The sequence below is a fragment of the Coregonus clupeaformis genome, chromosome 19 (genome assembly GCF_020615455.1).
Source record: "Coregonus clupeaformis isolate EN_2021a chromosome 19, ASM2061545v1, whole genome shotgun sequence".
NCBI lineage: Eukaryota > Metazoa > Chordata > Actinopteri > Salmoniformes > Salmonidae > Coregonus > Coregonus clupeaformis.
The window spans coordinates 50,568,771-50,595,282 of NC_059210.1; the positions used below are offsets into that span (position 1 = coordinate 50,568,771).

At 47.0% G+C, this 26,512-nt stretch overlaps 1 protein-coding gene across 2 annotated transcripts in view; it reads left to right on the top strand.

Annotated features, from left to right (window-relative positions):
* furinb (furin (paired basic amino acid cleaving enzyme) b) overlaps positions 1 to 26,512 on the top strand; it is a 202,987-nt gene extending 176,475 nt beyond the window's left edge. For both annotated transcript variants that reach the window (XM_041838004.2, XM_041838005.2), the window contains exons 11-15: positions 14,270 to 14,373; positions 14,477 to 14,774; positions 15,195 to 15,322; positions 24,155 to 24,283; positions 25,015 to 26,512. In XM_041838004.2, the coding sequence (XP_041693938.1) occupies positions 14,270 to 14,373; positions 14,477 to 14,774; positions 15,195 to 15,322; positions 24,155 to 24,283; positions 25,015 to 25,727 (1,372 nt within the window). In that variant the 3' untranslated portion in view covers positions 25,728 to 26,512. The remainder of the gene's footprint in view (positions 1 to 14,269; positions 14,374 to 14,476; positions 14,775 to 15,194; positions 15,323 to 24,154; positions 24,284 to 25,014) is intronic.

The window sequence follows — 26,512 nt, forward strand, 5'->3', positions numbered from 1 at the left end:
GACTGCAACTGTGCTGCTGGCAGCAATTTACGCTTTTTTTGGCAACGTTTACTGACACCGGCCATATTCAACAGGTGTTGAGCATTCGTAAATCCGTCAGTTATTCTGCGCTCTGGCACACTCAGACGAGAGTGCTCTGAAATCGGAGTAGATAGCCAGAGTGAATTTACCAGTCATGTCTATCAACAGTTTTCGCAGTGACATTCTATTGAAATGGTTACTTGCATAGTGGAGTCTTCTGTTAAGACATGTAGCTAGCTAGCTAACTGAACAATGAACCATAATCCCAACTCAAGACGTTACTATCCTGCATGAATCTGCAGGTAGCTAACCAACCAGGTTCAATGTTAGCTAGCTAACATTAGGCTATAACTAGCAAAGAAAATGGCTCTGAGATACGAATAATGTTACTACACAGATCATATACGTAATGTTAGCTAGCTCGCCAGCCAGCTAACGTTAGCTAACTAGCTAACAGTACACTTTAACTTGAAATGAAAACGACTTTCTGTCAAAATTAGAAACGTGTAATATCTGAAAATGTAGCTAGCTAGACTATCTTACCCGTATCCATGGAATGGACGCTTCTCCCTGTCACGGATGCCATGGTTGCCCTTACTTAGTTTGAAGATGTAATCCGGAGACAGGTGTTTTCTCCATCTCCTTAGCTATCATACTCGAATTCCACTGATTTCAAAACACGGTCCTCCAGAAAGTGGAGAGCAACACTTATGCAGTTCTACTAAGCAATATATATATTTTTAATGCCCCGTTAGACAGGATTACCTTCACATACTGACCAGCTCAAATAGACAGAAGCAGGCTACATGGCAGACCAATTCGAACTAATCTCTCGGCATGTCCAGCCCACTCATTATCTCAGCCAATCATGGCTAGCGGGAAGGTTGCTATCTTTTTCTTTGGCTAAACCAACTAGGCTCGTAATTGAACAATTGTATTCATATTTACAGATGGCATACAAGTTTGTTATTAAGGCACATGAAAGGGCACATGTTCCAGAAGGCATTTCTGCCAAAAAACGCATTTTGATTTTTAAAAAAAGTTTACGTTCAAATGGCTCTCCTGTGAAGTTCCTGAAACGAGTCACAAATCTGAAACTACACTGTTCACAAGTTCACAAACTTTGCAGTGAAATGCAGTAACATGCAGTTCGTAATGTCACCACTTGATGTCAATATTTGTATTGAGTATGTTCACTACAGTGCTTTACAACAGTCAAAGGTCATGTAAGGAAACACTTATGGCAACCTTGCAATCAGAGGGGTCATCACTAGTTACCACAGCCACAAAGTCAGAAGGCCCGTCGACTTCAACAATCAGATGAGGGAGTGTGATGACACGTATGCTGGCTTGCGGTTCGTAGAAAACGACCAATCAGATGAGGGAGTGTGATGATGTGTATGCGGGAGACGAGAGACATGCATTTATTTTATGTAGTGATCATCAATGATTTGGTTATTTATTAGCTATAATAAAACGAACCATTCTAAATGCAAAGTGGTAATCGGATGTCTTATTCAAACTCAGCTTGCAAGCTTATCATGATGTTTGCCCTTACTCATAGTTACTTGTCTTAACCCAAAATAGGTTTACTCCAATAGCTGCATTGTTTTTTAAATGGCATGTAGACAAACAAATTGACACATCTTGAATTTATATTTATATTTTCAAAATCCACAATTTAAACATACAGCGTTTCACAGAAATTTCAATTTTTGAAATTGGCAGATTTTGGGCTAATTTAAGATAACTTCAACCCTGTTACTTTATTTGGCACTTAGGCACTTACTATAGTTGTTTATTTATTTAACTTAACATAGCCTTGCAGTCCACCAGTTTCCATCTCTGTACAAAGGCATGGTCTTCAAGCTATGGCAAAACATTGAATAATAATAATAATAATAATAATTGATTGGCACTTTTCTAGACACTCAAAGCTCTTTAGAATGTAAGGGGGAACTCACCACCCTAACCCCACTTACATACTCAAAAAGAAAAAATATATATACAGTGGGGGAAAAAAGTATTTAGTCAGCCACCAATTGTGCAAGTTCTCCCACTTAAAAAGATGAGAGAGGCCTGTAATTTTCATCATAGGTACACGTCAACTATGACAGACAAAATGAGAAAAAAATTCCAGAAAATCACATTGTAGGATTTTTAATGAATTTATTTGCAAATTATGGTGGAAAATAAGTATTTGGTCAATAACAAAAGTTTCTCAATACTTTGTTATATACCCTTTGTTGGCAATGACACAGGTCAAACGTTTTCTGTAAGTCTTCACAAGGTTTTCACACACTGTTGCTGGTATTTTGGCCCATTCCTCCATGCAGATCTCCTCTAGAGCAGTGATGTTTTGGGGCTGTCGCTGGGCAACACAGACTTTCAACTCCCTCCAAAGATTTTCTATGGGGTTGAGATCTGGAGACTGGCTAGGCCACTCCAGGACCTTGAAATGCTTCTTACGAAGCCACTCCTTCGTTGCCCGGACGGTGTGTTTGGGATCATTGTCATGCTGAAAGACCCAGCCACGTTTCATCTTCAATGCCCTTGCTGATGGAAGGAGGTTTTCACTCAAAATCTCACGATACATGGCCCCATTCATTCTTTCCTTTACACGGATCAGTAGTCCTGGTCCCTTTGCAGAAAAACAGCCCCAAAGCATGATGTTTCCACCCCCATGCTTCACAGTAGGTATGGTGTTCTTTGGATGCAACTCAGCATTCTTTGTCCTCCAAACACGACGAGTTGAGTTTTTACCAAAAAGTTATATTTTGGTTTCATCTGACCATATGACATTCTCCCAATTGTCAACGCGTGCTGTAGGTGGGTGCAGTGGTGGAATCAAACGCAGGACACAGACGGATAGTCCAACAGACTTTAGTAATGCCAAACACGGCAATCGGACAACTCTTGCCCGAAGGCGAAATACGCACGAAGGCGAAACAAAACAACAGCGCACAAAACAGGTGCGTAATTACTCCAGCGCAGTGGAGGGAAGCTCAACCGAGCGAAATACACGACTGACAAAAACAATACCACACAACACGAGACAAACACAACGAGAAACTTATAGAACACTAATAGGCTAAACGAGAACAGGTGTGACAACAAACAGACAAAAGCAAACGAAAATGAAACATACAACGGTGGCAGCTAGTATTCCGGAGACAACGAACGCCGAAGCCTGCCCGAACAAGGGAGAGGCAGCCTCGGCCGAAACCGTGACAGTACCCCCCTTGACGCGCGGCTCCAGACGTGCGCCGACTCCGGCCTCGGGGACGACCCGGAGGACGCGGAGCAGGGTGCGTCGGGTGCCCACGATGGAATTCCGTCAGGAGAGACGGGTCCAAAATGTCTCTCCTCGGCACCCAGCACCGCTCCTCCGGACCGCACCCCTCCCACTCCACTAGATACTGGAGACCCCCCATCCGACGTCTCGAATCCAAGATGGACCTCACAGTGTACGCCGGTGCCCCCTCGATGTCCAATGGGGGCGGAGGAGTCTCCTGATCTCACTTTCTTGGAGTGGGCCAGCTACCACCGGCCTGAGAAGGGACACATGGAACGAGGGGTTAATACTTTTATATTCAACAGGCAGTTGTAATTTGTAACACACCTCGTTCAACCTTCCCAGGACTTTAAAGGGCCCTACAAACCGCCGACCCAGTTTCCGACTGGGCAGGCGGAGGGGCAGGTTTCTGGTAGAGAGCCAGACTCGATCACCAGGTGCGTACACCGGTCCCTCACTGCGGTGGAGATCGGCGCTCGCCTTATGATGTCGGAGGGCCCGCTGCAGGTGGACGTGTGCAGCGTTCCATGTCTCCTCCGAGCGCCGCGCCCACTCATCCACCGCAGGAGTCTCGATCTGGCTCTGCTGCCAAGGTGCCAGAACCGGCTGGTACCCTAACACACATTGGAAAGGGGTCAGGTTAGTGGAGGAATGGCGTAGGGAATTCTGGGCCATTTCGGCCCAGGGAACGTACCTTGCCCACTCCTCCGGCCGGTCCTGGCAGTATGTTCTAAGAAACCTACCCACATCCTGGTTCACACGTTCCACCTGCCCATTACTCTCCGGGTGGTAACCCGAGGTGAGGCTCACCGAGACCCCCAACCGCTCCATAAAGGCCCTCCAGACCCTGGAGGTAAATTGGGGACCCCGATCAGACACAATATCCTCGGGTACCCCGTAGTGCCGGAACACATGGGTGAATAGTGCTTCGGCGGTTTGCAGGGCAGTAGGAAGGCCCGGCATGGGGAGCAAACGACAGGCCTTAGAAAACCGGTCCACAACGACCAGTATAGTGGTGTTCCCCTGTGACGGAGGAAGGTCAGTTAGGAAATCCACCGAAAGGTGAGACCATGGTCGTTGTGGAACAGGCAGGGGTAGTAACTTACCCCTAGGCAGATGTCTAGGCGCCTTACACTGGGCGCACACCGAGCAGGAGGAAACATAAACCCTCACATCCTTCGCCAACGTGGGCCACCAGTACTTGGCACTAAGACAGTGCACTGTCCGGCCAATACCAGGATGTCCAGAGGAGGGTGACGTGTGAGCCCAATAGATCAATCGATCCCGAACCTCGAGCGGAACGTACTTCCGACCCTCAGGGCATTGCGGTGGACTAGGGTCGGTGCGTACGCCCGCTCGAGTTCAGCATCGACCTCCCACACTACCGGTGCCACCAGACACGACTCCGGCAGTATGGGAGTGGGCTCCACGGACCTCTCCTCTGTGTCATACCGCCGAGACAGCGCATCTGCCCTTACCGTTCTGCGACCCAGGGATGTACGTGATCTTAAAAGTAAACCTGGTCAAGAACATATTCCATCTTGCCTGGCGAGGGTTCAGCCTCCTCGCTGCCCGGATGTACTCCAGGTTACGGTGGTCCGTCAAAATGAGGAAAGGGTGTTGAGCCCCCTCAAGCCAGTGCCTCCACACCTTTAGGGCCTGTACCACGGCTAACAGCTCCCTGTCCCCTACGTCATAGTTCCGCTCCGCCGGACTGAGCTTCTTAGAATAAAAGGCACAGGGGCGGAGTTTAGGTGGCGCGCCAGACCGTTGTGAAAGCACGGCTCCTAGACCGGCCTCTGACGCGTCCACCTCTACCTGGAACGGCAAAGAGGGATCCGGATGCGCCAGCACCGGGGCCGAGGTAAACAGGTCCTTCAGCCTCCCAAACGCCCTGTCCGCCTCGGCCGACCACTGCAGACGCACCGGACCCCCCTTCAAAAGAGACGTGATGGGAGCTGCCACCTGTCCAAAACCCCGGATAAACCTCCGGTAGTAATTCGCAAACCCCAAAAACTGCTGCACCTCCTTCACAGTGGTTGGTGTTTGCCAATTACGCACGGCCGACACCCGGTCTACCTCCATCTTCACCCCCTGACGCAGACAACTGATACCCCAAAAAGGAGACCGACTCCTGGAAAAACAGACACTTCTCTGCCTTAACATACAGGTCGTGCTCCACCAGCCTCCGCAACACTCTGCGCACCAGGGCCACATGCTCGACACGGGTAGGCGAGTACACGAGAATGTCATCTATGTACACAACCACCCCCTGCCCCTGCATGTCCCTGAAGATCTCATCCACGAATGATTGGAAAACTGACGGAGCGTTCATCAACCCGTATGGCATGACCAGATACTCGTAATGGCCCGAGGTGGTACTAAAGGCTGTCTTCCATTCAACGCCCTCCCTGATGCGCACCAAGTTGTACGCGCTCCTGAGATCTAATTTAGTGAAGAAATGCGCCCCATGCAATGACTCAGTCATGGTCGCAATCAGCGGGAGTGGATAACTGTACTTCACCGTAATCTGATTGAGACCACGGTAATCGATGCACGGGCGCAAACCACCATCCTTTTTCTTCACAAAAAGAAACTCGAGGACGCAGGGGAAGTGGAAGGCCGTATGTATCCTTGTCTCAGAGATTCGTCTATGTAAGTCTCCATAGCTTTCTTCTCCTCTTGAGACAGAGGATACACATGGCTCCGTGGGAGCGCAGCTCCTGCCTGGAGGTCTATCGCACAATCTCCCTGCCTATGGGGCGGCAACTGCGTCGCCCTCGACTTACTAAACGCAATAGCCAAATCCCCATACTCAGGGGGAACGTGCAATGCGGGGACCTGGTTTGGACTCTCCACCGAGGTAGCCCCTACGGAAACGCCTAAACATCTACCCACACACCGGGCAGACCACTCCATCAGAGCCCTCTCCTGCCACGAAATGGATGGGTTATGGGTACTCAACCAGGGCATGCCCAGCACCACCGGATACGCAGGAGAGTCAATCAGAAATAGCTGAATCATCTCCTGATGACCCCCTGCGCACACATCCTAAGTGGCGCAGTGACCTCCCTGATCAAGCCCGCACCCAACGGACGGCTATCTAGGGCATGAACGGGAAAGGGACATCAACAGGAAGAAGGGGAATCCCTAAAGCTAAACAAAACTTCTTATCAATAAAATTCCCAGCCGCGCCTGAATCTACCAGCGCCTTATGCTGGGAATGAGGTGCTACCTGTGGAAAACGCACAGGTATACAAAAATGTGCAACAGAGAGCTCTGGGTGAGTGGGGCGCCTACTCACCTGGAGGGAATCCCCAGTGCGGGACCTGTCGTCCTCTCCCCTAGGAGGCCATCCCCAGCACCTAGCCGCGGTGTGTCCTCCCGACCACAGTTGGTGCAGGGGATGGACCCCCTAGTAAGCCGACCCCTCCTCTCTCTAGCGCCCAGCGCCCCGAGCTCCATGGGGCACGGCTCGGAGGCACTGGAGGGTGAAATGGACGGACCCCTCGAACGTCCGCGGGTAGCTAGCAGGTTATCCAGCCTGATGGACATGTCGACCAACTGGTCGAACGTGAGGCTGGTGTCCCTACAGGCCAGCTCCCGACGGACGTCCTCTCGTAGACTACACCTGTAGTGATCGACGAGGGCCCGATCATTCCACCCTGCATCTGCCGCTAGAGTATGGAATTCGAGGGCGAACTCCTGAGCACTCCTCCTCCCCCTGCCGGAGGAAGACCAGACGCTCCCCCGCCGCTTCCCCCGGGAGATGAGTCAAACACCGCCTTGAAGCGGCGGGAGAACTCGTCGTAAGTTATGGTGTCCGCGTCGATCCTCCTCCACTCCGCGTTGGCCCATTCCAACGCCTTCCCGGACAGGCAGGAGATCAGGGCGGACACGCTCTCATGTCCCGAGGGCGCCGGGTGCACGGTGGCCAGGTACAGCTCCACCTGGAGAAGGAAACCCTGGCACCCGGCCGCGGTCCCATCGTAAGCCTTCGGGAGCGAGAGTCGGACTCCTCGGGGTTCTGGTGCGGGAATAGGCTGACTGGCCGATGGTGCTGGCAGGGAGGGTGGCGGTGGAGGCGTTCCCCAGCCTCGGATGGTGGTGATCACCTCCTGCAGTGCGGTCCCCATCTGCAGGATCTGGTCCCCTTGTTCCCGGACCCTGTCCTCCAGCGTCGCCTGGGCTGCTGCGGCTCCTGCTGATTCCATTGTAGGTGTGGTATTCTGTCAACGCGTGCTGTAGGTGGGTGCAGTGGTGGAATCAAACGCAGGACACAGACGGATAGTCCAACAGACTTTAGTAATGCCAAACACGGCAATCGGACAACTCTTGCCCGAAGGCGAAATACGCACGAAGGCGAAACAAAACAACAGCGCACAAAACAGGTGCGTAATTACTCCAGCGCAGTGGAGGGAAGCTCAACCGAGCGAAATACACGACTGACAAAAACAATACCACACAACACGAGACAAACACAACGAGAAACTTATAGAACACTAATAGGCTAAACGAGAACAGGTGTGACAACAAACAGACAAAAGCAAACGAACATGAAACATACAACGGTGGCAGCTAGTATTCCGGAGACAACGAACGCCGAAGCCTGCCCGAACAAGGGAGAGAGGCAGCCTCGGCCGAAACCGTGACACCAATCCTCTTCTGGATCATCCAAATGCACTCTAGCAAACTTCAGACGGGCCTGGACATGTACTGGCTTAAGCAGGGGGACACGTCTGGCACTGCAGGATTTGAGTCCCTGGCGGCGTAGTGTGTTACTGATGGTAGGCTTTGTTACTTTGGTCCCAGCTCTCTGCAGGTCATTCACTACGTCCCCCTGTGTGGTTCTGGGGTTTTTGCTCACCGTTCTTGTGATCATTTTGACCCCACGGGGTGAGATCTTGCGTGGAGCCCCAGATCGAGGGAGATTATCAGTGGTCTTGTATGTCTTCCATTTCCTAATAATTGCTCCCACAGTTGATTTCTTCAAACCAAGCTGCTTACCTATTGCAGATTCAGTCTTCCCAGCCTGGTGCAGGTCTACAATTTTGTTTCTGGTGTCCTTTGACAGCTCTTTGGTCTTGGCCATAGTGGAGTTTGGAGTGTGACTGTTTGAGGTTGTGGACAGGTGTCTTTTATACTGATAACAAGTTCAAACAGGTGCCATTAATACAGGTAACGAGTGGAGGACAGAGGAGCCTCTTAATTAAGAAGTTACAGGTCTGTGAGAGCCAGAAATCTTGCTTGTTTGTAGGTGACCAAATACTTATTTTCCACCATAATTTGCAAATAAATTCATTAAAAATCCTACAATGTGATTTTCTGGATTTTTTTCCTCAATTTGTCTGTCATAGTTGACGTGTACCTATGATGAAAATTACAGGCCTCTCTCATCTTTTTAAGTGGGAGAACTTGCACAATTGGTGGCTGACTAAATACTTTTTCCCCCCACTGTATATTGGCCCATCCACCCCCCTCTGTGGAGGACAAAAGTAACAGTTTTACATTTTAGTTTTCTACAAATATTTTGTTACACATTAATCATACAGTTTAAAAATCCATTTAAATTACAGGTTGTAATGCAACAAAATAGGAAAAACGCCAAGGGGGATGAATACTTTTGCAAGGCACTGTAGGTTTTCATCAAGGATCTCTCTGTACTTTGTTCTGTTACTCTTTCCCTCGATCCTGACTATTCTCCAAGTCCCTGCCGCTGAAAAACATCCCCACAGCATGACCCTGCCACCACCATGCTTCACCGTAGGGATAGTGCCAGGTTTCCTCCAGACGTGACACTTGTCATTTAGGCCAAAGAGTTCAATCTTGGTTTCATCAGACCAGAGAATCTTGTTTCAAATGGTCTGAGAGTCCTTTAGGTGCCTTTTGGCAAACTCCAAGCGAGCTGTCATGTGCCTTTTACTGAGGAGTGGCTTCCGTCTGGCCACTCTACCATAAAGGCCTGATTGGTGGAGTGCTGCAGAGATGGTTGTCCTTATGGAAGATTCTCCCATCTCCACAGAGGAACTCTGGAGCTCTTTCAGAGTGACCATCGTGTTCTTGGTCACCTCCCTGACCAAGGCCCTTCTCCCCCGATTGCTCAGTTTGGCCGGGCAGCCAGCTCTAGGAAGAGTCTTGGTGGTTCCAAACTTCCATTTAAGAATGATGGAGGCCACTGTGTTCTTGGGGACCTTCAATGCTGCCTCGACACAATCCTGTCTCGGAGCTCTACGGACAATTCCTTCGACCTCATGGCTTGGTTTTTGCTCTGACATGCACTGTCAACTGTGGGACCTTATATAGACAGGTGTGTGCTGTTCCAAATCATGTCCAATCAATTGAATTTACCACAGGTGGACTCCAATCGAGTTGTAGAAACATCTCAAGGAAGATCAATGGAAAGCTCAATTTCGAGTCGCATAGCAAAGGGTCTGAATACTTATTTTTATAAATTTGCTAACATTTCTAAAAACCTGTTTTCACTTTGACATTATGGGGTATTGTGTGTAGATTGATGAGGAAAAAATGTATTAAATCAATTTTAGAATAAGGCTGTAACAACAAAATGTGGAAAGGGGTACCTATATACAGAGGGTACCGGTACAGAGTCAATGTGCGGGGGCACAGGTTAGTCGAGGTAATTGAGGTAATATGTACATGTAGGTAGAGTTAAAGTGACTATGCATAGATAATGAACAGAGAGTAGCAGCAGCGTAAAATAGGGGGTGGGGGTGGGGGGGAACAATTCAAATAGTCCGGGTGGCCATTTGATTAGCTGTTCAAGAGTCTTATGGCTTGGGGGTAGAAGCTGTTAAGAAGCCTTTTGGACCTAGGCTTGGCGCTCCGGTACCGCTTGCCGTGCAGTAGCAGAGAGAACAGTCTCTGACTAGGGTGGCTGGAGTCTTTGGTAATTTTTAGGGCCTTCCTCTGACACCGCCTGGTATAGAGGTCCTGGATGGCAGGACGCTTGGCCCCAGTGATGTACTGGGCCGTACGCACTACCCCGAGCAGTTGCCATACCAGGCAGTGATGCAACCAGTCAGGATGCTCTCGATGGTGCAGCTGTATAATTTTTTGAGGATCTAAGGACCCATGCCAAATCTTTTCAGTCTCCTGAGGTGGAATAGGCTTTGTCGTGCCCTCTTCACGACTGTCTTGGTGTGTTTGGAACATGATAGTTTGTTGGTGATGTGGACACCAAGGAATTTGAATCTCTCAACCTGCTCCACTACAGCCCTGTCGATGAGAATGGGGGCGTGCTCGGTCCTCTTCTTTTTCCTGTAGTCCACAATCATCTCCTTTGTCTTGATCACAATAAGGGAGAGGTTGTTATCCTGGCACCACACGGCCAGGTCTCTGACGACCTCCCTATAGGCTTTCTCGTCGATGTCGGTGATCAGGCCTACCACTGTTGTGTCGTCGGCAAACTTTATGATGGTGTTGGAGTCGTGCCTGGCCATGCAGTCATGGGTGAACAGGGAGTACAGAAGGGGACTGAGCACACACCCTTGAGGGGCCCCCGTGTTGAGGATCAGAGTGGCAGATGTGTTTTTACCTACCCTTACCACCTTGGGGTGGCCCGTCAGGAAGTCCAGGATCCAGTTGCAGAGGGAGGGGTTTAGTCCCAGGGTCCTTAGCTTAGTGATGAGCTTTGAGGGCACTATGGTGTTGAACACTGAGCTGTAGTCAATGAATAGCATTCTCACATAGGTGTTCCTTTTGTCCAGGTGGGAAAGGGCGGTGTGGAGTGCAATAGAGATTGCATCGTCTGTGGATCTTTTGGGGCAGTAAGCAAATTGGAGTGGGTCTAGGATTTCTGGGATAATGGTGTTGATGTGAACCATGACCAGCCTTTAAAAGCACTTCATGGCTACAGACGTGAGTGCTACGGTCTGTAGTTATTATTATTTAGGCAGGTTACCTTAGTGTTCTTGGACACAGGGACTATGGTGGTCTGCTTGAAACATGTTGGTATTACAGACTCAGACAGGGACAGGTTGAAAATGTGAAGACACTTGCCAGCTGGTCAGAGCATGCTCGGAGTACACGTCCTGGTAATCCATCTGGCCCCACGGCTTTGTGAATGTTGACCTGTTTAAAGGTCTTGCTCACATTGGCTACGGAGAGCGTGATCACATAGTGATCACTTTTATACAACGGGTTATCAACATATTCAAATAATGATTGACATATTTTCATTACAAATATTATTCTGATTAATTTATTTATGCTATTTCATCCTTCCACAAGATATAGTCCCGACTCAAATCTAGGGTTGCTACCCAAGCCGGCTGGTCGTTCGTTCTATCTGTTCGGTTGCTAAAGATGCGACCCAGTCGTTCAGTCTTTTTGTTCTGTATCTATGGACGCGACCCAGTCGTTCGTTCTAAATGTTCCATTGGCATACTGGCTGGCAACGTTCTTATCCCTTGCTTGCTAGCTAGCCAACTACGGCTAACTTACAGTCAGAATAACAGCAAAGTAGCTGCATTTGCATTTGTTTAACCTCTACGGGATCGGTGTCCCGTATACGGGACGGTTGAGCTAACGTGCGCCAATATTATGGAACAATTTTATTTATAGAAAACACGTTTTTTTGTTTGTATTATCTTTACCAGATCTAATGTGTTATATTCTCCTACATTAATTTCACATTTCCACAAACTTCAAAGTGTTTCCTTTCAAATGGTATCAGGAATATGCATATCCTTGCTTCAGGTCCTGAGCTACAGGCAGTTAGATTTGGGTCATTTTAGGCAAAAATAGAAAAAAAGGGTCCGATCCTTAAGAGGTTAAGCTGTTTTCTAGTGACATTTATTTGGATACATCCATAACAATGAGCTAATGAGGCGCAATATCGCCTGGCATAGAAAATGTGCTCACTCGTCAGGACACTGTTGTTCAGAGGAGCTAGCCAACAACACAGTTAACACAATCACTTCAAACAGAAGCTGGAAAGACTGCAAACTAGCTGCACTTCGTTTCGTTTTTACCTTTTTTCAATTGACATTTCTTTGTATATATCCATAAAAATGATTTCGACTGGCTGAGAATTCTGCCTGTCTGTCCATCTCGTCCCAACACATTCATTACTATGGGACAGCTGGAGATCGAATTTGAAAATTGAAACAATGTTGCAAATGTCGGAGAGACAGACAGCAAGGTTTATACAAATCTCCACTGTTAAAAACTAAATATTAGTCTAAAATAAATGTGAGATAATGTCTAGATGCTTTTTATAGTGGAGATCAAGTTTATAAATTGCTTGGCTGGGCTTATGAGACAGTGGATTGCACAGTCAGATGGAACAGAGTAAATAGGCATTTTAACGTCATAGAGTTAGCCGGTGGTAACTTGTGGAATAGACACCGGCTGGAATGTGGTTTTAACCAATCATCATTCAGGATTAGACCCACCCGTTTAATAATATGATGTTAAAGGTTCTAGATAGAGCACTTTGCCTTACCAAGATCCCTCGTCTTCCAAAAAGGGTTCTTCAGATAAAAACAGTTCTTGGTAAAAACTCTATCCCTCCGCAAGAACCCTTTTGGAACCTTTTGAGATACAGCCACTGTCAAACACACTCTCATCCCCCCCCACTGCTTGAGCTCCTGTTCCTCTTATAGAATATTATATTAAAAGTATTGTGGAGCTCCTGCGCCTAAATATAAACAGTACCGGCACCCACAATGAGTACCAGCACCTATTTCAGTCCAAGTCAAGCATTGCACATACAGTACAAACATATACTGCATACTGGTAGTCATTGCCACCCCCCAGCCACTGCAGCAACAGAGAAGGGCATTGTGAAGGCAGGGAGGAAGTTTGCTTCAATATACCCTATAATTCACAGACAATGACAGTCCAAACCCAATAATTCTCCAAAGTGTAGGTCACCTCAGCATTTCCCCAGAGAGAGCAATAACAGGGCAGCCTGTATTTCCTAAGGAGATGGAATTCATGGAGATGGAATCATTTAATAGGGAGAGTGCTGTTTTTCCAGCGAGGTGACATTGATTGGATGGAGGTTCATGTCTATTAATAACACATGAGAGAGTGTGAGACGTGAATGCTGATGGAGGGAGCGTGTGGATGTGGAAGGTTGTTGAGGTGAGAGTCTGCTACTGCCTCTACCGCTGTCGCGCTGTGGAGTGGGTCTATCGCTTCTATTTTTGTCTTGGCCCGGCGCACCGCGGCGAGCAGCGAGGTGAGCAGTAAACCCATGTGATTCATGGTTTGATTATCTTCGCCCGCAGTCCTCCTTTTCTCTGCTCACTTCAAAGGCATATGTTCCCTAAACGTCTGGTCCACTCTGCCCTACCTACTGCTGCTAAATCAGCTGGAGAGATTTAATATGGCCCTTCTACTTAGTGGAAGGTGACCTGTCCCAGCATCCTCCCAGAACAAAACCATTAGAAGCTACATGAAGGCTAGTTGTCATTACTGACTGCTTTGCTGGTGCTCCACTGTGGGTAGCGCTAAGTTCACACAGCTGGCTTGACCACGTGATCTGCCCCGACAGTCGAAAACAGCCGCACAGACGAGCGGTACCACTTAGGGAAATTTGTCAGCTCAGCTTGCTGTACAGTACAGTACCCTGTTATCCTACTATGAGGTTTTACTGTGTTCTCTCACCATTAAACACCAGTGTTTATGGCTGCCTTTATAATGGTGCTGTTACTGGACACTGCTGTTAAAACATTATGGACCACGTCCATTTCACAGCTTTGGGTGACTGACACTGACATGTCCCTGACATATCCCTCAGGCTTCTAGTGATGATTGTATCCATCTTTTTTGTATTGTATGTCTTTATCTTTCCTATCTGCCTGTAGTATGAACCTGATATGGAGGAATATCTCTCTCACTAGAATATTTCTGTTAAACTCTCCTCTCTTTTATTAGAATATCTCTAACATAAGAATACATATATATTCGTCTCTCTCTGTATAGTATGAACCTGACGTGGAGGGACATGCAGCACCTGGTGGTGAGAACTTCTCACCCCGCCCACCTCAGCACTGACGACTGGAGGACCAATGGAGTGGGCCGCAGAGGTAACAGGAGAGCTCTCATTGGACATGCCTTGGCTAACTGAACTACATGATAAATGGACTCACTTGACTCTTCATAACTTCTCTCATGCTTTTTCTGTCTCAGTGAGTCATTCGTATGGGTATGGTCTGCTGGATGCGGGGGCCATGGTGGCCCTGGCTCAGAACTGGACAAGTGTGGGCCCACAGCACCAGTGTGTTCTCACCATGCTCTCAGAGCCTAGGGACATAAGCAGCCGGCTGCTGTTCAGTAAGACATTGGATGCCTGCTGGGGCAAACCAGAGTATGTCAGCTCTCTGGAGCACGTCCAGGCCTGCCTCACTCTCTCCTACAACCACAGAGGAAACCTGGCTATACACCTCATCAGCCCCCTAGGGACACGCTCTACACTGCTGGCACCCAGGTACTCTCACACACACACATCTACTGTAGATATACAAAGGAAACCTCATCAACCTCATACAGTATCAGTCCGCTAGATATACGATCCCCCCAGGTAAACATACACACGTTCACAGAAAAACATATGCAGTGCTTGTTGTTTTACAGCTCTGTTAGCTTGAAGTGTATTTTTGACAGCCGTTCTGGGAGGTGTTGTTTTTGAAGAGCCCTGCTCTGTTCATGGTGGTTGCAATGAGATGAATGTTTTTTCTGTTTTTCTCTCTGTGTCTCTGTTTCTCTCTCTCTCTCTCTCCCCTCCTCTCGTTCTATCCCCTCCTCTTTCTCTCCCCCTCTTTCTCTCTCCCACTTGCTCTCCCTCCCCATGTCTCTCTCTATCTCCCCCCCTCTATCTCCCCCCCACTCTCTCTCGCCCTCTTTTCAGGCCTAAAGACTACTCATCAGAGGGATTTAATGACTGGGCCTTCATGACCACCCACTCATGGGACGAGGACCCTCGAGGGGAGTGGACCCTGGAGATAGAGAATGTCTCAGAACAAGGGCACGACTATGGTAACAGGACATCTGTGTACATTCATACCCCTCCTCACATACACCAGAGAGGCTCCGTCCTCCTCTATTCTTTCTCCTTTCCCTCCTCTTCAATCCAGAAGGTCTCCTCTGATGTTGTTTGTTACAGTCTTAGTGTAGCAGGGGAAATAAGATGAGTGCTTCTCTCTACTCCCTCCGCCGCCTCTTCATCCTTATTCCTGTCCACACTATATCAGTTCACGTGCCTTTTCTCTCTCTCTCTCTCTCTCTCTCTCTCTCTCTCTCTCTCTCTCTCTCTCTCTCTCTCTCTCTCTCTCTCTCTCTCTCTCTCTCTCTCTCTCTCTCTCTCTCTCTCTCTCTCTCTCTCTCTCTCTCTCTCTCGGCTTTATTGGCATGGGAAACATATGTTTACATTGCCAAAGCAAGTGAAATAGATAATAAACAATAGTGAAACATTTTTTTAATAGTAAACATTCATGTCACAAAACTTCCAAAGGAATAGAGACATTTCAAATGTCATATTATGGCTATATACAGTGTTGTAACGATGTGCAAATAGTTAAAGTACTAAAGGGAAGATAAATAAACATAAATATGGTTTGTATTTACAGTGGTTTTGTGTTCTCCAACAGGTCACAAATCTTGCTGCTGTGATGGCACATTGTGGTATTTCACCCAATAGATATGGGAGTTTATCAAAATTGGATTTGTTTTTGTATTCATTATGGGTCTGTGTAATATGAGGGAAATATGTGTCTCTAATATGGTCATACATTTGGCAGGAGGTTAGGAAGTGCTGCTCAGTTTCCACCTCATTTTGTGGGCAGTGTGCACATAGCCTGTCTTCTCTTGAGAGCCAGGTCTGCCTACGGTGGCATTTCTCAATAGCAAAGCTATGCTCACTGAGTCTGTGCATAGTCAAAGCCTTCCTTAATTTTGGGTCAGTCACAGTGGTCAGGTATTCTTCTACTGTGTACTCTCTGTTTAGGGCCAAATAGCATTCTAGTTCTGTTTTTTGATTAATTATTTCCAATGTGTCAAGTAATTATCTTTTTGTTTTCTCATGATTTGGTTGGGTCTAATTGTGTTGCTATCCTGGGGCTCTGTGGGGTCTGTTTGTGAACAGAGCCCCAGGACCAGCTTGCTTAGGGGACTCTTATCCAGGTTCATCTCTCTGTAGGTAATGGCTTTGTTATGTAAGGTTTGGGAATCACTATACTTTTAGGTGGTTGCAGAATTTAACGGCTCTTTTCTGGATTTTGATACAGTGAGGGAAAAAAGTATTTGATCCCCTGCTGATTTTGTACGTTTGCCCACTGACAAAGAAATGATCAGTATATAATTTTAATGGTAGGTTTATTTGAACAGTGAGAGACAGAATAACAACAAAAAAATCCAGAAAAACGCATGTCAAAAATGTTATAAATTGATTTGCATTTTAATGAGGGAAATAAGTATTTGACCCCCTCTCAATCAGAAAGATTTCTGGCTCCCAGGTGTCTTTTATACAGGTAACAAGCTGAGATTAGGAGCACACTCTTAAAGGGAGTGCTCCTAATCTCAGTTTGTTACCTGTATAAAAGACGCCTGTCCACAGAAGCAATCAATCAATCAAATTCCAAACTCTCCACCATGGCCAAGACCAAAGAGCTCTCCAAGGATGTCAGGGACAAGATTGTCGACCTACACAAGGCTGGAATGGGCTACAAGACCATCGCCAAGCAGCTTGGTGAGAAGGTGACAACAGTTGGTGCGATTATTCGCAAATGGAAGAAACACAAAAGAACTGTCAATCTCCCTCGGCCTGGGGCTCCATGCAAGATCTCACCTCGTGGAGTTGCAATGATCATGAGAATGGTGAGGAATCAGCCCAGAACTACACGGGAGGATCTTGTCAATGATCTCAAGGCAGCTGGGACCATAGTCACCAAGAAAACAATTGGTAACACACTACGCCGTGAAGGACTGAAATCCTGCAGCGCCCGCAAGGTCCCCCTGCTCAAGAAAGCACATATACAGGGCCGTCTGAAGTTTGCCAATGAACATCTGAATGATTCAGAGGAGAACTGGGTGAAAGTGTTGTGGTCAGATGAGACCAAAATCGAGCTCTTTGGCATCAACTTAACTCGCCGTGTTTGGAGGAGGAGGAATGCTACCTATGACCCCAAGAACACCACCCCCACAGTCAAACATGGAGGTGGAAACATTATGCTTTGGGGGTGTTTTTCTGCTAAGGGGACAGGACAACTTCACCGCATCAAAGGGACGATGGACGGGGCCATGTACCGTCAAATCTTGGGTGAGAACCTCCTTCCCTCAGCCAGAGCATTGAAAATGGGTCGTGGATGGGTATTCCAGCATAACAATGACCCAAAACACACGGCCAAGGCAACAAAGGAGTGGCTCAAGAAGAAGCACATTAAGGTCCTGGAGTGGCCTAGCCAGTCTCCAGACCTTAATCCCACAGAAAATCTGTGGAGGGAGCTGAAGATTCGAGTTGCCAAACGTCAGCCTCGAAACCTTAATGACTTGGAGAAGATCTGCAAAGAGGAGTGGAACAAAATCCCTCCTGAGATGTGTGCAAACCTGGTGGCCAACTACAAGAAAACGTCTGACCTCTGTGATTGCCAACAAGGGTTTTGCCACCATGTACTAAGTCATGTTTTGCAGAGGGGTGAAATACTTATTTCCCTCATTAAAATCCAAATCAATTTATAACATTTTTGACATGCGTTTTTCTGGAATTTCTTTCTGTCTCTCACTGTTCAAATAAACCTACCATTAAAATTATAGACTGATCATGTCTTTGTCAGTGGGCAAACGTACAAAATCAGCAGGGGATCAAATACTTTTTTCCCTCACTGTAATTAGTGGGTATCGGCCTAATTCTGCTCTGCATGCATTATTTTGTGTTTTATGTTGAACACGGAGGATATTTTTGCAGAATTTTGCATGCAGAGTCTCAATTTGGCGTTTGTCCCATTTTGTGAATTTTTGGTTGGTGAGTGGACCCCAGACCTCAACCATAACGGGCAATGGGTTCTATAACTGGTTCAAGTATTTTTAGCCAGATCCTAATTGGTATGTCAAATGTTATGTTCCTTTTGATGGTGTAGAAGGCCCTTCTTGCCTTGTCTCTCAGATTGTTCACAGCTTTGTGGAAGTTACCTGTGGCGCTGATGTTTAGGCCGAGGTATGTGTCTTTTTTTGTGTGTGCTCTAGGGCAACGGTGTCTAGATGGAATTTGTATTTGTGGTCCTGGCAACTGGACCTTTTTTGGAACACCATTATTTTTGTCTTACTGAGATTTACTGTCAGGGCCCAGGTCTGACAGAATCTGTGCAGAAGATCTAGGTGCTGTGGTAGGCCCTCCTTGGTTGGGGACAGAAGAACCAGATCATCAGCAAACAGTAGACATTTTACTTCAGATTCTAGTAGGGTTAGGCTGGGTGCTGCAGACTGTTCTAGTGCCCTCGCCAATTCGTTGATATAAAGTGCATTAGGAAAGTATTCAGACCCCTTGACTTTTTCCACAATTTGTTAGGTTACAGCTTTATTCTAAAATGGATTAAATTGTATTTTTTTCCTCATCAATCTACACACAATACCCCATAATGACAAAGCAAAAACAGGTTTTTAGAAATCTTAGCAAATTTATAAAATAAAAGGAAATATCACATTTACATAAGTATTGAGACCCTTTACTCAGTACTTTGTTGAAACACTTTTGGCAGCAATTACAGTCTTGAGTCTTCTTGGGTATAACGCTACAAGCTTGGCACACCTGTATTTGGGGAGTTTTTCCCATTCTTCTCTGCAGATCCTCTCAAGCGCTGTCAGGTCGGATGGGGAGCGTCGCTGCACAGCTATTTTTAGGTCTCTCCAGGGATGTTCGATCGGGTTCAAGTGCGGGCTCTGGCTGGGCCACTCAAGGACATTCAGAGACTTGTTCCGAAGCCACTCCTGCGTTGTCTTGGCTGTGTGCTTAGGGTCGTTTTCCTGTTGGAAGGTGAACCTTCACCCCAGTCTGAGGTCCTGAGTGCTCTGGAGCAGGTTTTCATCAAGGATCACTCCATACTTTGCTCCGTTCATCTTTCCCTTAATCCTGACTAGTCTCCAAGTCCCTGCCGCTGAAAAACATCCCCACAGCATGACGCTGCCACCACCATGCTTCACCGTAGGGATGGTGCCAGGGTTCCTCCAGACGTGGCACTTGGCATTCAGGCCAAAGAGTTCAATCTTGGTTTCATCAGACCAGATAATCTTGTTTCTCATGGTCTGAGAGTCCTTTAGGTGCCTTTTGACAAACTCTAAGCGGGCTGTCATGTGCCTTTTACTGAGGAGTGGCTTCCGTCTGGCCACTCTACCATAAAGGCCTGATTGGTGGGTTGATTGATTATCCTTCTGGAAGGTTCTCCCATCTCCACAGAGGAACTCTGGAGCTCATTCAGAGTGACCATCGTGTTCTTGGTCACCTCCCTGACCAAGGCCCTTCTCCCCCGATTGCTCAGTTTGGCCGGGCGGCCAGCTCTAGGAAGAGTCTTGGTGGTTCCAAACTTCTTCCATTTAAGAAAGATTGAGGCCACTGTGTTCTTGGGGACCTTCAATGCTGCACACTTTTGGTCCCCTTCCCCAGATCTGTGCCTCGAGACAATCCTGCCTCGGAGCTCTACGGACAATTCCTTCGACCTCATGGCTTGGTTTTTGCTCTGATACAGTTGAAGTCGGAAGTTTACGTACATCTTAGCCAAATACATTTAAACTCAGTTTTTCACAATTCCTGACATTTAATCCTATTAAAAATTCCCTGTCTTAGGTCAGTTAGGATCACTACTTTATTTTAAGAATGTGAAATGTCAGAATAATAGTAGAGTGATTTATTTCAGCTTTTATTTATTTCATCACATTCCCAGTGGGTCAGAAGTTGACATACACTCAATTAGTATTTGGTAGTATTGCCTTTAAATTGTTTATCTTGGGCCAAACGTTTCGGGTAGCCTTCCACAAGCTTCCCACAATAAATTGGGTGAATTTTGGCCCATTCCTCCTGACAGAGATAGTGTGACTGAGTCAGGTTTGTAGGCCTCCTTGCTCGCACACGCTTTTTCAGTTCTGCCCACAAATGTTCTATAGCATTGAGGTCAGGGCTTTGTGATGGCCACTCCAATACCTTGACTTTGTTGTCCTTAAGCCATTTTGCCATAACTTTGGAAGTATGCTTGGGGTCATTGTCCATTTGGAAGACTCATTTGCGACCAAGCTTTAACTTCCTGACTGATCTTGAGATGTTGCTTCAATATATCCACATAATTTTCCTTCCTCATGATGCCATCTATTTTGTGAAGTGCACCAGTCCCTCCTGCAGCAAAGCACCCCCACAGCATGATGCTGCCACCCCCGTGCTTCACGTTTGGGATGGTGTTCTTCGGCTTGCAAGCATCCCCCTTTTCCTCCAAACATAACGATGGTCATTATGGCCAAACAGTTCTATATTTGTTTCATCAGACCAGAGGACATTTCTCCAAAAAGTACGATCTTTGTCTCCATGTGCAGTTGCAAACCGTAGTCTGGCTTTTTTATGGTGGTTTTGGAGCAGTGGCTTCTTCCTTGCTGAGCGGCCTTTCAGGTTATGTTGATATAGGACTTGTTTTACTGTGGATATATATACTTTTGTACCTGTTTCCTCCAGCATATTCACAAGGTCCTTTGCTGTTGTTCTGGAATATATTTGCACTTTTCGCACCAATGTTCATCTCTAGAAGACAGAACGTGTCTCCTTCCTGAGCGGTATGATGGCTGCGTGGTCCCATGGTGTTTATACTTGCGTACTATTGTTTGTACAGATGAACGTGGTACCTTCAGGCGTTTGGAAATTGCTCCCAAGGATGAACCAGACTTGTGGAGGTCTACCATTTTTTTTCTGAGGTCTTGGCTGATTTCTTTAGATTTTCCCATGATGTCAAGCAAAGAAGCACTGAGTTTGAAGGTAGGCCTTGAAATACAGAGTGGAGAACAAGTATTTGATACACTGCCGATTTTGCAGGTTATTCTACTTACAAAGCATGTAGAGGTCTGTAATTTTTATCATAGGTACACTTCAACTGTGAGAGACGGAATCTAAAACAAAAATCCAGAAAATCACATTGTATGATTTTTAAGTAATTAATTTGCATTTTATTGCATGACATAAGTATTTGATCACCTACCAACCAGTAAGAATTCCGGCTCTCACAGACCTGTTAGTTTTTCCTTTAAGAAGCCCTCCTGTTCTCCACTCATTACCTGTATTAACTGCACCGGTTTAACTCGTTTACCTGTATAAAAAACACCTGTCCACACACTCAATCAAACAGACTCCAACCTCTCCACAATGGCAAAGACCAGAGAGCTGTGTAAGGACATCAGGGATAAAATTGTAGACCTGCACAAGGCTGGGATGGGCTACAGGACAATAGGCAAGCAGCTTGGTGAGAAGGCAACAACTGTTGGCGCAATTATTAGAAAATGGAAGAAGTTCAAGATGACGGTCAATCACCCTCGGTCTGGGGCTCCATGCAAGATCTCTCCTCGTGGGGCATCAATGATCATGAGGAAGGTAAGGGATCAGCCCAGAACTACACGGCAGGACCTGGTCAATGACCTGAAGAGAGCTGGGACCACAGTCTCAAAGAAAACCATTAGTAATACACTACGCCGTCATGAATTAAAATCCTGCAGCGCACGCAAGGTCCCCCTGCTCAAGCCTGTCCAGGTCCGTCTGAAGTTTGCCAATGACCATCTGGATGATCCAGAGGAGGAATGGGAGAAGGTCATGTGGTCTGATGAGACAAAATTAGAGCTTTTTGGTCTAAACTCCACTCGCCGTGTTTGGAGGACGAAGAAGTAGGAGTACAACCTCAAGAACACCATCCCAACCGTGAAGCATGGAGGTGGAAACATCATTCTTTGGGGATGCTTTTATGCAAAGGGGACAGGACGACTGCACCGTATTGAGGGGAGGATGGATGGGGCCATGTTTCGCGAGATCTTGGCCAACAACCTCCTTCCCTCAGTAAGAGCATTGAAGATGGGTCGTGGCTGGGTCTTCCAGCATGACAACGACCCGGAACACACAGCCAGGGAAACTAAGGAGTACCTCTGTAAGAAGCATCTCAAGGTCCTGGAGGGTCCTAGCCAGTCTCCAGACCTGAACCCAATAGAAAATCTTTGGAGGGAGCTGAAAGTCCATATTGCCCAGCGACAGCCCCGAAACCTGAAGGATCTGGAGAAGGTCTGTATGGAGGAGTGGGCCAAAATCCCTGCTGCAGTGTGTGCAAACCTGGTCAAGACCTACAGGAAACGTACGATCTCTGTAATTGCAAACAAAGGTTTCTGTACCAAATATTAAGTTCTGCTTTTCTGATGTATCAAATACTTATGTCATGCAATAAAATGCAAATTAATTACTTAAAAATCATACAATGTGATTTTCTGGATTTTTGTTTTAGATTCCGTCTCTCACAGTTGAAGTGTACCTATGATAAAAATTACAGACCTCTACATGCTTTGTATGTAGGAAAACCTGCAAAATCGGCAGTGTATCAAATACTTGTTCTCCCCACTGTACATCCACAGGTACACCTCCAATTGACTCAAATGATGTCAATTAGCCTATCAGAAGCTTCTAAAGCCATTACATCATTTTCTGGAATTTTCCAAGCTGTTTAAAGGCACAGTCAACATGTAAACTTCTCACCCACTGGAATTGTGATACAGTGAATTATAAGTGAAATAATCTGTCTGTAAACAATTGTTGGAAAAATGACTTGTGTCATGCACAAAGTAGATGTCCTAACCGACTTGCCAAAACTACAGTTTGTTAACAAGAAATTTGTGGAGTGGTTGAAAAACGAGTTTTAATGTCTCCAACCTAAGTGTATGTAAACCTCCGACTTCAACTGTATGCACTGTCAACTGTGGGACCTTATATAGACAGGTGTGTGCCTTTCCAAATCATGTCCAATCAATTTCATTTACCACAGGTGGACTCCAATCAAGTTGTAGAAACATTTCAAGGATGATCAATGGAAACAGGATGCACCTGAGCTCAATTTCAAGTCTCATAGAAAAGGGTCTGAATACTTATGTAAATAAGGTATTTCAGTTTATTTGTTATACATTTGCAAAAATTTCTAAAAACCTGTTTTCGCTTTGTCATTTTGAGGTATTGTGTGTAGATTGATGAGGGAAAAAATTAATTTAATCCATTTTAGAATAAGGCTGTAACGTAACAAAATGTGGAAAAAGGGAAATTCTGAATATTTTCCGAATCACTGTATATGCTGAAAAGGGTGGGTCTGCATCCCTGTCTCACTCCACAGCCCTGGGGAAAGAAATATGTGTGTTTTTTGCCAATCATAACCGCACACCGTTGTTTGTGTACATGGATTTTATAATGTCATATGTTTTTCCCCTAATACCGCTTTCCATCAATTTGTATTGCAGATCTTCATGCCAAATTGAGTCAAAAGCGTTTTTGAAATCAACAAAGAATGAAAAGACTTTGCCTTTGTTTTGGTTTGTTTGTTTGTCAATTAGGGTGTGCAGTTACCTCTCTCTCGCTCTCATTCTTTCTCTCTCTCATTCTCTGTCAGGTGTTCTTAGTCAGCCTTTCTCCTCCTCTCCCTGGGTTTGTCAGTCAGCTCACCTCCCTCTTCCCTCTTCCTCATCATTATATTACTATCTCTCTGACACACTCACCCAGTCTACCTCTCTCCTCTTGGGGGTATTGAATTGTTCATTCTCTCTGTTCTTCTTTCTCCTCTCTCTTGAGTTTGAAATGTGTTCACTCTCTCTCTCCACCCCATCTCTCAGGTGTGTTGAGTCAGTTTACTCTGATCCTGTACGGTACGGGCTCCAGCTCCATTAACCCCTCGTCTCCTGACTTCCCCCGGCCGTCCAACAACAGCTGCAAGACCTTCGACGCCCAGCAGATCTGCATAGGTGAGACTGACTGTCTGAGACACACTGAGACAACTAGCTAGCACTAAGATTCCTACTCTCTTTACACATTGAGACAGCGCCCTCCATTGGTAACTGCTGGTACTGATGACGGGACATGTTGAGTTCCTAGCTCATTGCTATGGACAGTATTCACTTACTAGACCTACTTATGAAGTTATGAAGCCTAGCTCAGGTCATAAAATATTCAGAGTGTCTAGTTTGAGGGCTGCGCGAAAGCATGAATACACATTTAATGCCAAGCCAAACCCATTTGAAAGTTAAATGTCTCTCTTATCGTGATGCATGAGTATGCATCACCCCAAATGTGTGAGAAAACAACATATGTGGTGTCACTTTGGAAAAGCAGAGAGGGGTATGTAGTAGTGGCTGGCAGGCAGGCAGCAGTAGGGCTGTGACATTGAGAGAGGTGTTGGGTTGGAGAGCAGCTGTGTTTTGGGAGGCTGAGAGGAGGCAGATGGGGTCAGAAGCCTCTTGGTGACACTCGGCATGTGGATGTGGGCTTCTCATGCATATGGCAGGACTGTTAAAAGGTTTCAGGCATGTTTTTGCCTTTTTGTGTGGGGTTGTATGTACGAATGTTTGTCCCCACTGACTGCTCAGAAAAGCAGCACCTCATCCCCCTTTGTATGTGTATCATCTCGCTTTCTCGCTCTCTCTCACTCATCTCTTCCTCTTTCTCTTTCCCTCTTCCCCTCTCTCCCCATATCCAGAGTGCAGCCCAGGCTTCTCCCTGTTCCTGCAGGGTTGTGTGAAGCTCTGCCCCCCTGGCTTCACCTCAGGCCCCCAGCTCCTCAACCTGTCCCTGGACAACTGGGTGGACTTGTCCTCCGTCCAGGCCTGCCTGCCCTGCCACCCTGCCTGCCTCACCTGCTCCAGCCCTGGGCCCAACGACTGCCTCTCCTGCCCCCCTCACAGTCACCTGGTCCTCACCGCCTGCCTGCACCAGAACCAGGTCCAGCGCAAGTCCCCAACTGGCCCCGTCCTCCAGGGAGAGGGGAGTGCACCAGGGGAGAGCCCAGTGGGGTCAGAGCAGGGGGGAGAGGAAGAGTCTCCAGGGCCTAGCCTGGGCCTGTCCTCCCCTCTGGTCACCCTGCTGGCGGTGCTCAGCTGTGCCTTCATCTTGGCAGCCTTCGCCGGGGTCTTCCTCCTGCTGCAGCTGCGCTCAGGTGGTGCCCCCTGGGCCCGGAGGACCAAACTGCACTCTGTGGAGACAGGCGGAGGGGCCTCGGGGGGCATCCGTGTGGGCTTTGGCTTAGGCCTGGGGCTGGGCTGGGAGAGGCAGGGCAGGGTGTCCTATAAAGGGATCCCCACCGTGTGGGGGGACGAGGACCAGGTAACACTGGGGGGCTCTGAGTCGGACAGCGAGGAGCTGGACTGCCACAGTGAGAGGACAGCCTTTATCAGGACACAGAGCTCCCTCTAGCCCCCTCTCTGACCCTTATGTCTGGGGGAAACTCTCTTCAGAGGGTTGGTCTCTCCGGCCCCTCCGTCTGCTAGAGCTCATGGGTCTGGCTCAGGCCTCGTCCCTTGCTGAGACTGATACACAGAGATGCTGATCCAGGGATGTGATGGCAGCCCAGCAAGCACCTCCAAGTCCACTGATTCACCCTCAAGCATTAATCAACTGAAAATGTTTTCATTCTATAATTACCATATTTTTATAGTATCTTTTTTTTCTTTGCCTTTAAAGACTTTAATAAGATTATTTCCCCTGGCCCAAGGGTCAAGGTAAAAGGAAACAGTTTCTGAGTTGAGGATCCATCGTTTTCGCTTATGTTTCCCATTTACCTTATTTTTGTTGCGGTATACACGAGGCCCTGAGCCTCTCTCCTAATATGAGCAGGGAAGAGAAGAGATGTCCGTATGTATCAGCATACGTGTGCATGTATGTGTGTGACTGTGACTTTGTACACAAGAGCTAAATAGCCGCCCAAAACAGTTTCTGAGTGGATGAAGAACACAGCAGGGTTAATTTCATGTACAACAGAGAGAGAAAGTTTGGATTTGTAAATTAGATTCTCTCTGTGATAAACACCTTCTGATTCAACTTTTTCCTACTGCTTGTTCTTTGAGAGCTTCCTACCCTGCTCCATAATCAGTGGGCTCCAGCACTTCTTCAGCAGCTTATACAACCCCACTATACACTGAGTGTACAAAACCCTTCCTAATATTGAGTTCCTCAAGGTTTTCGAAACCGTTCCACAGGGA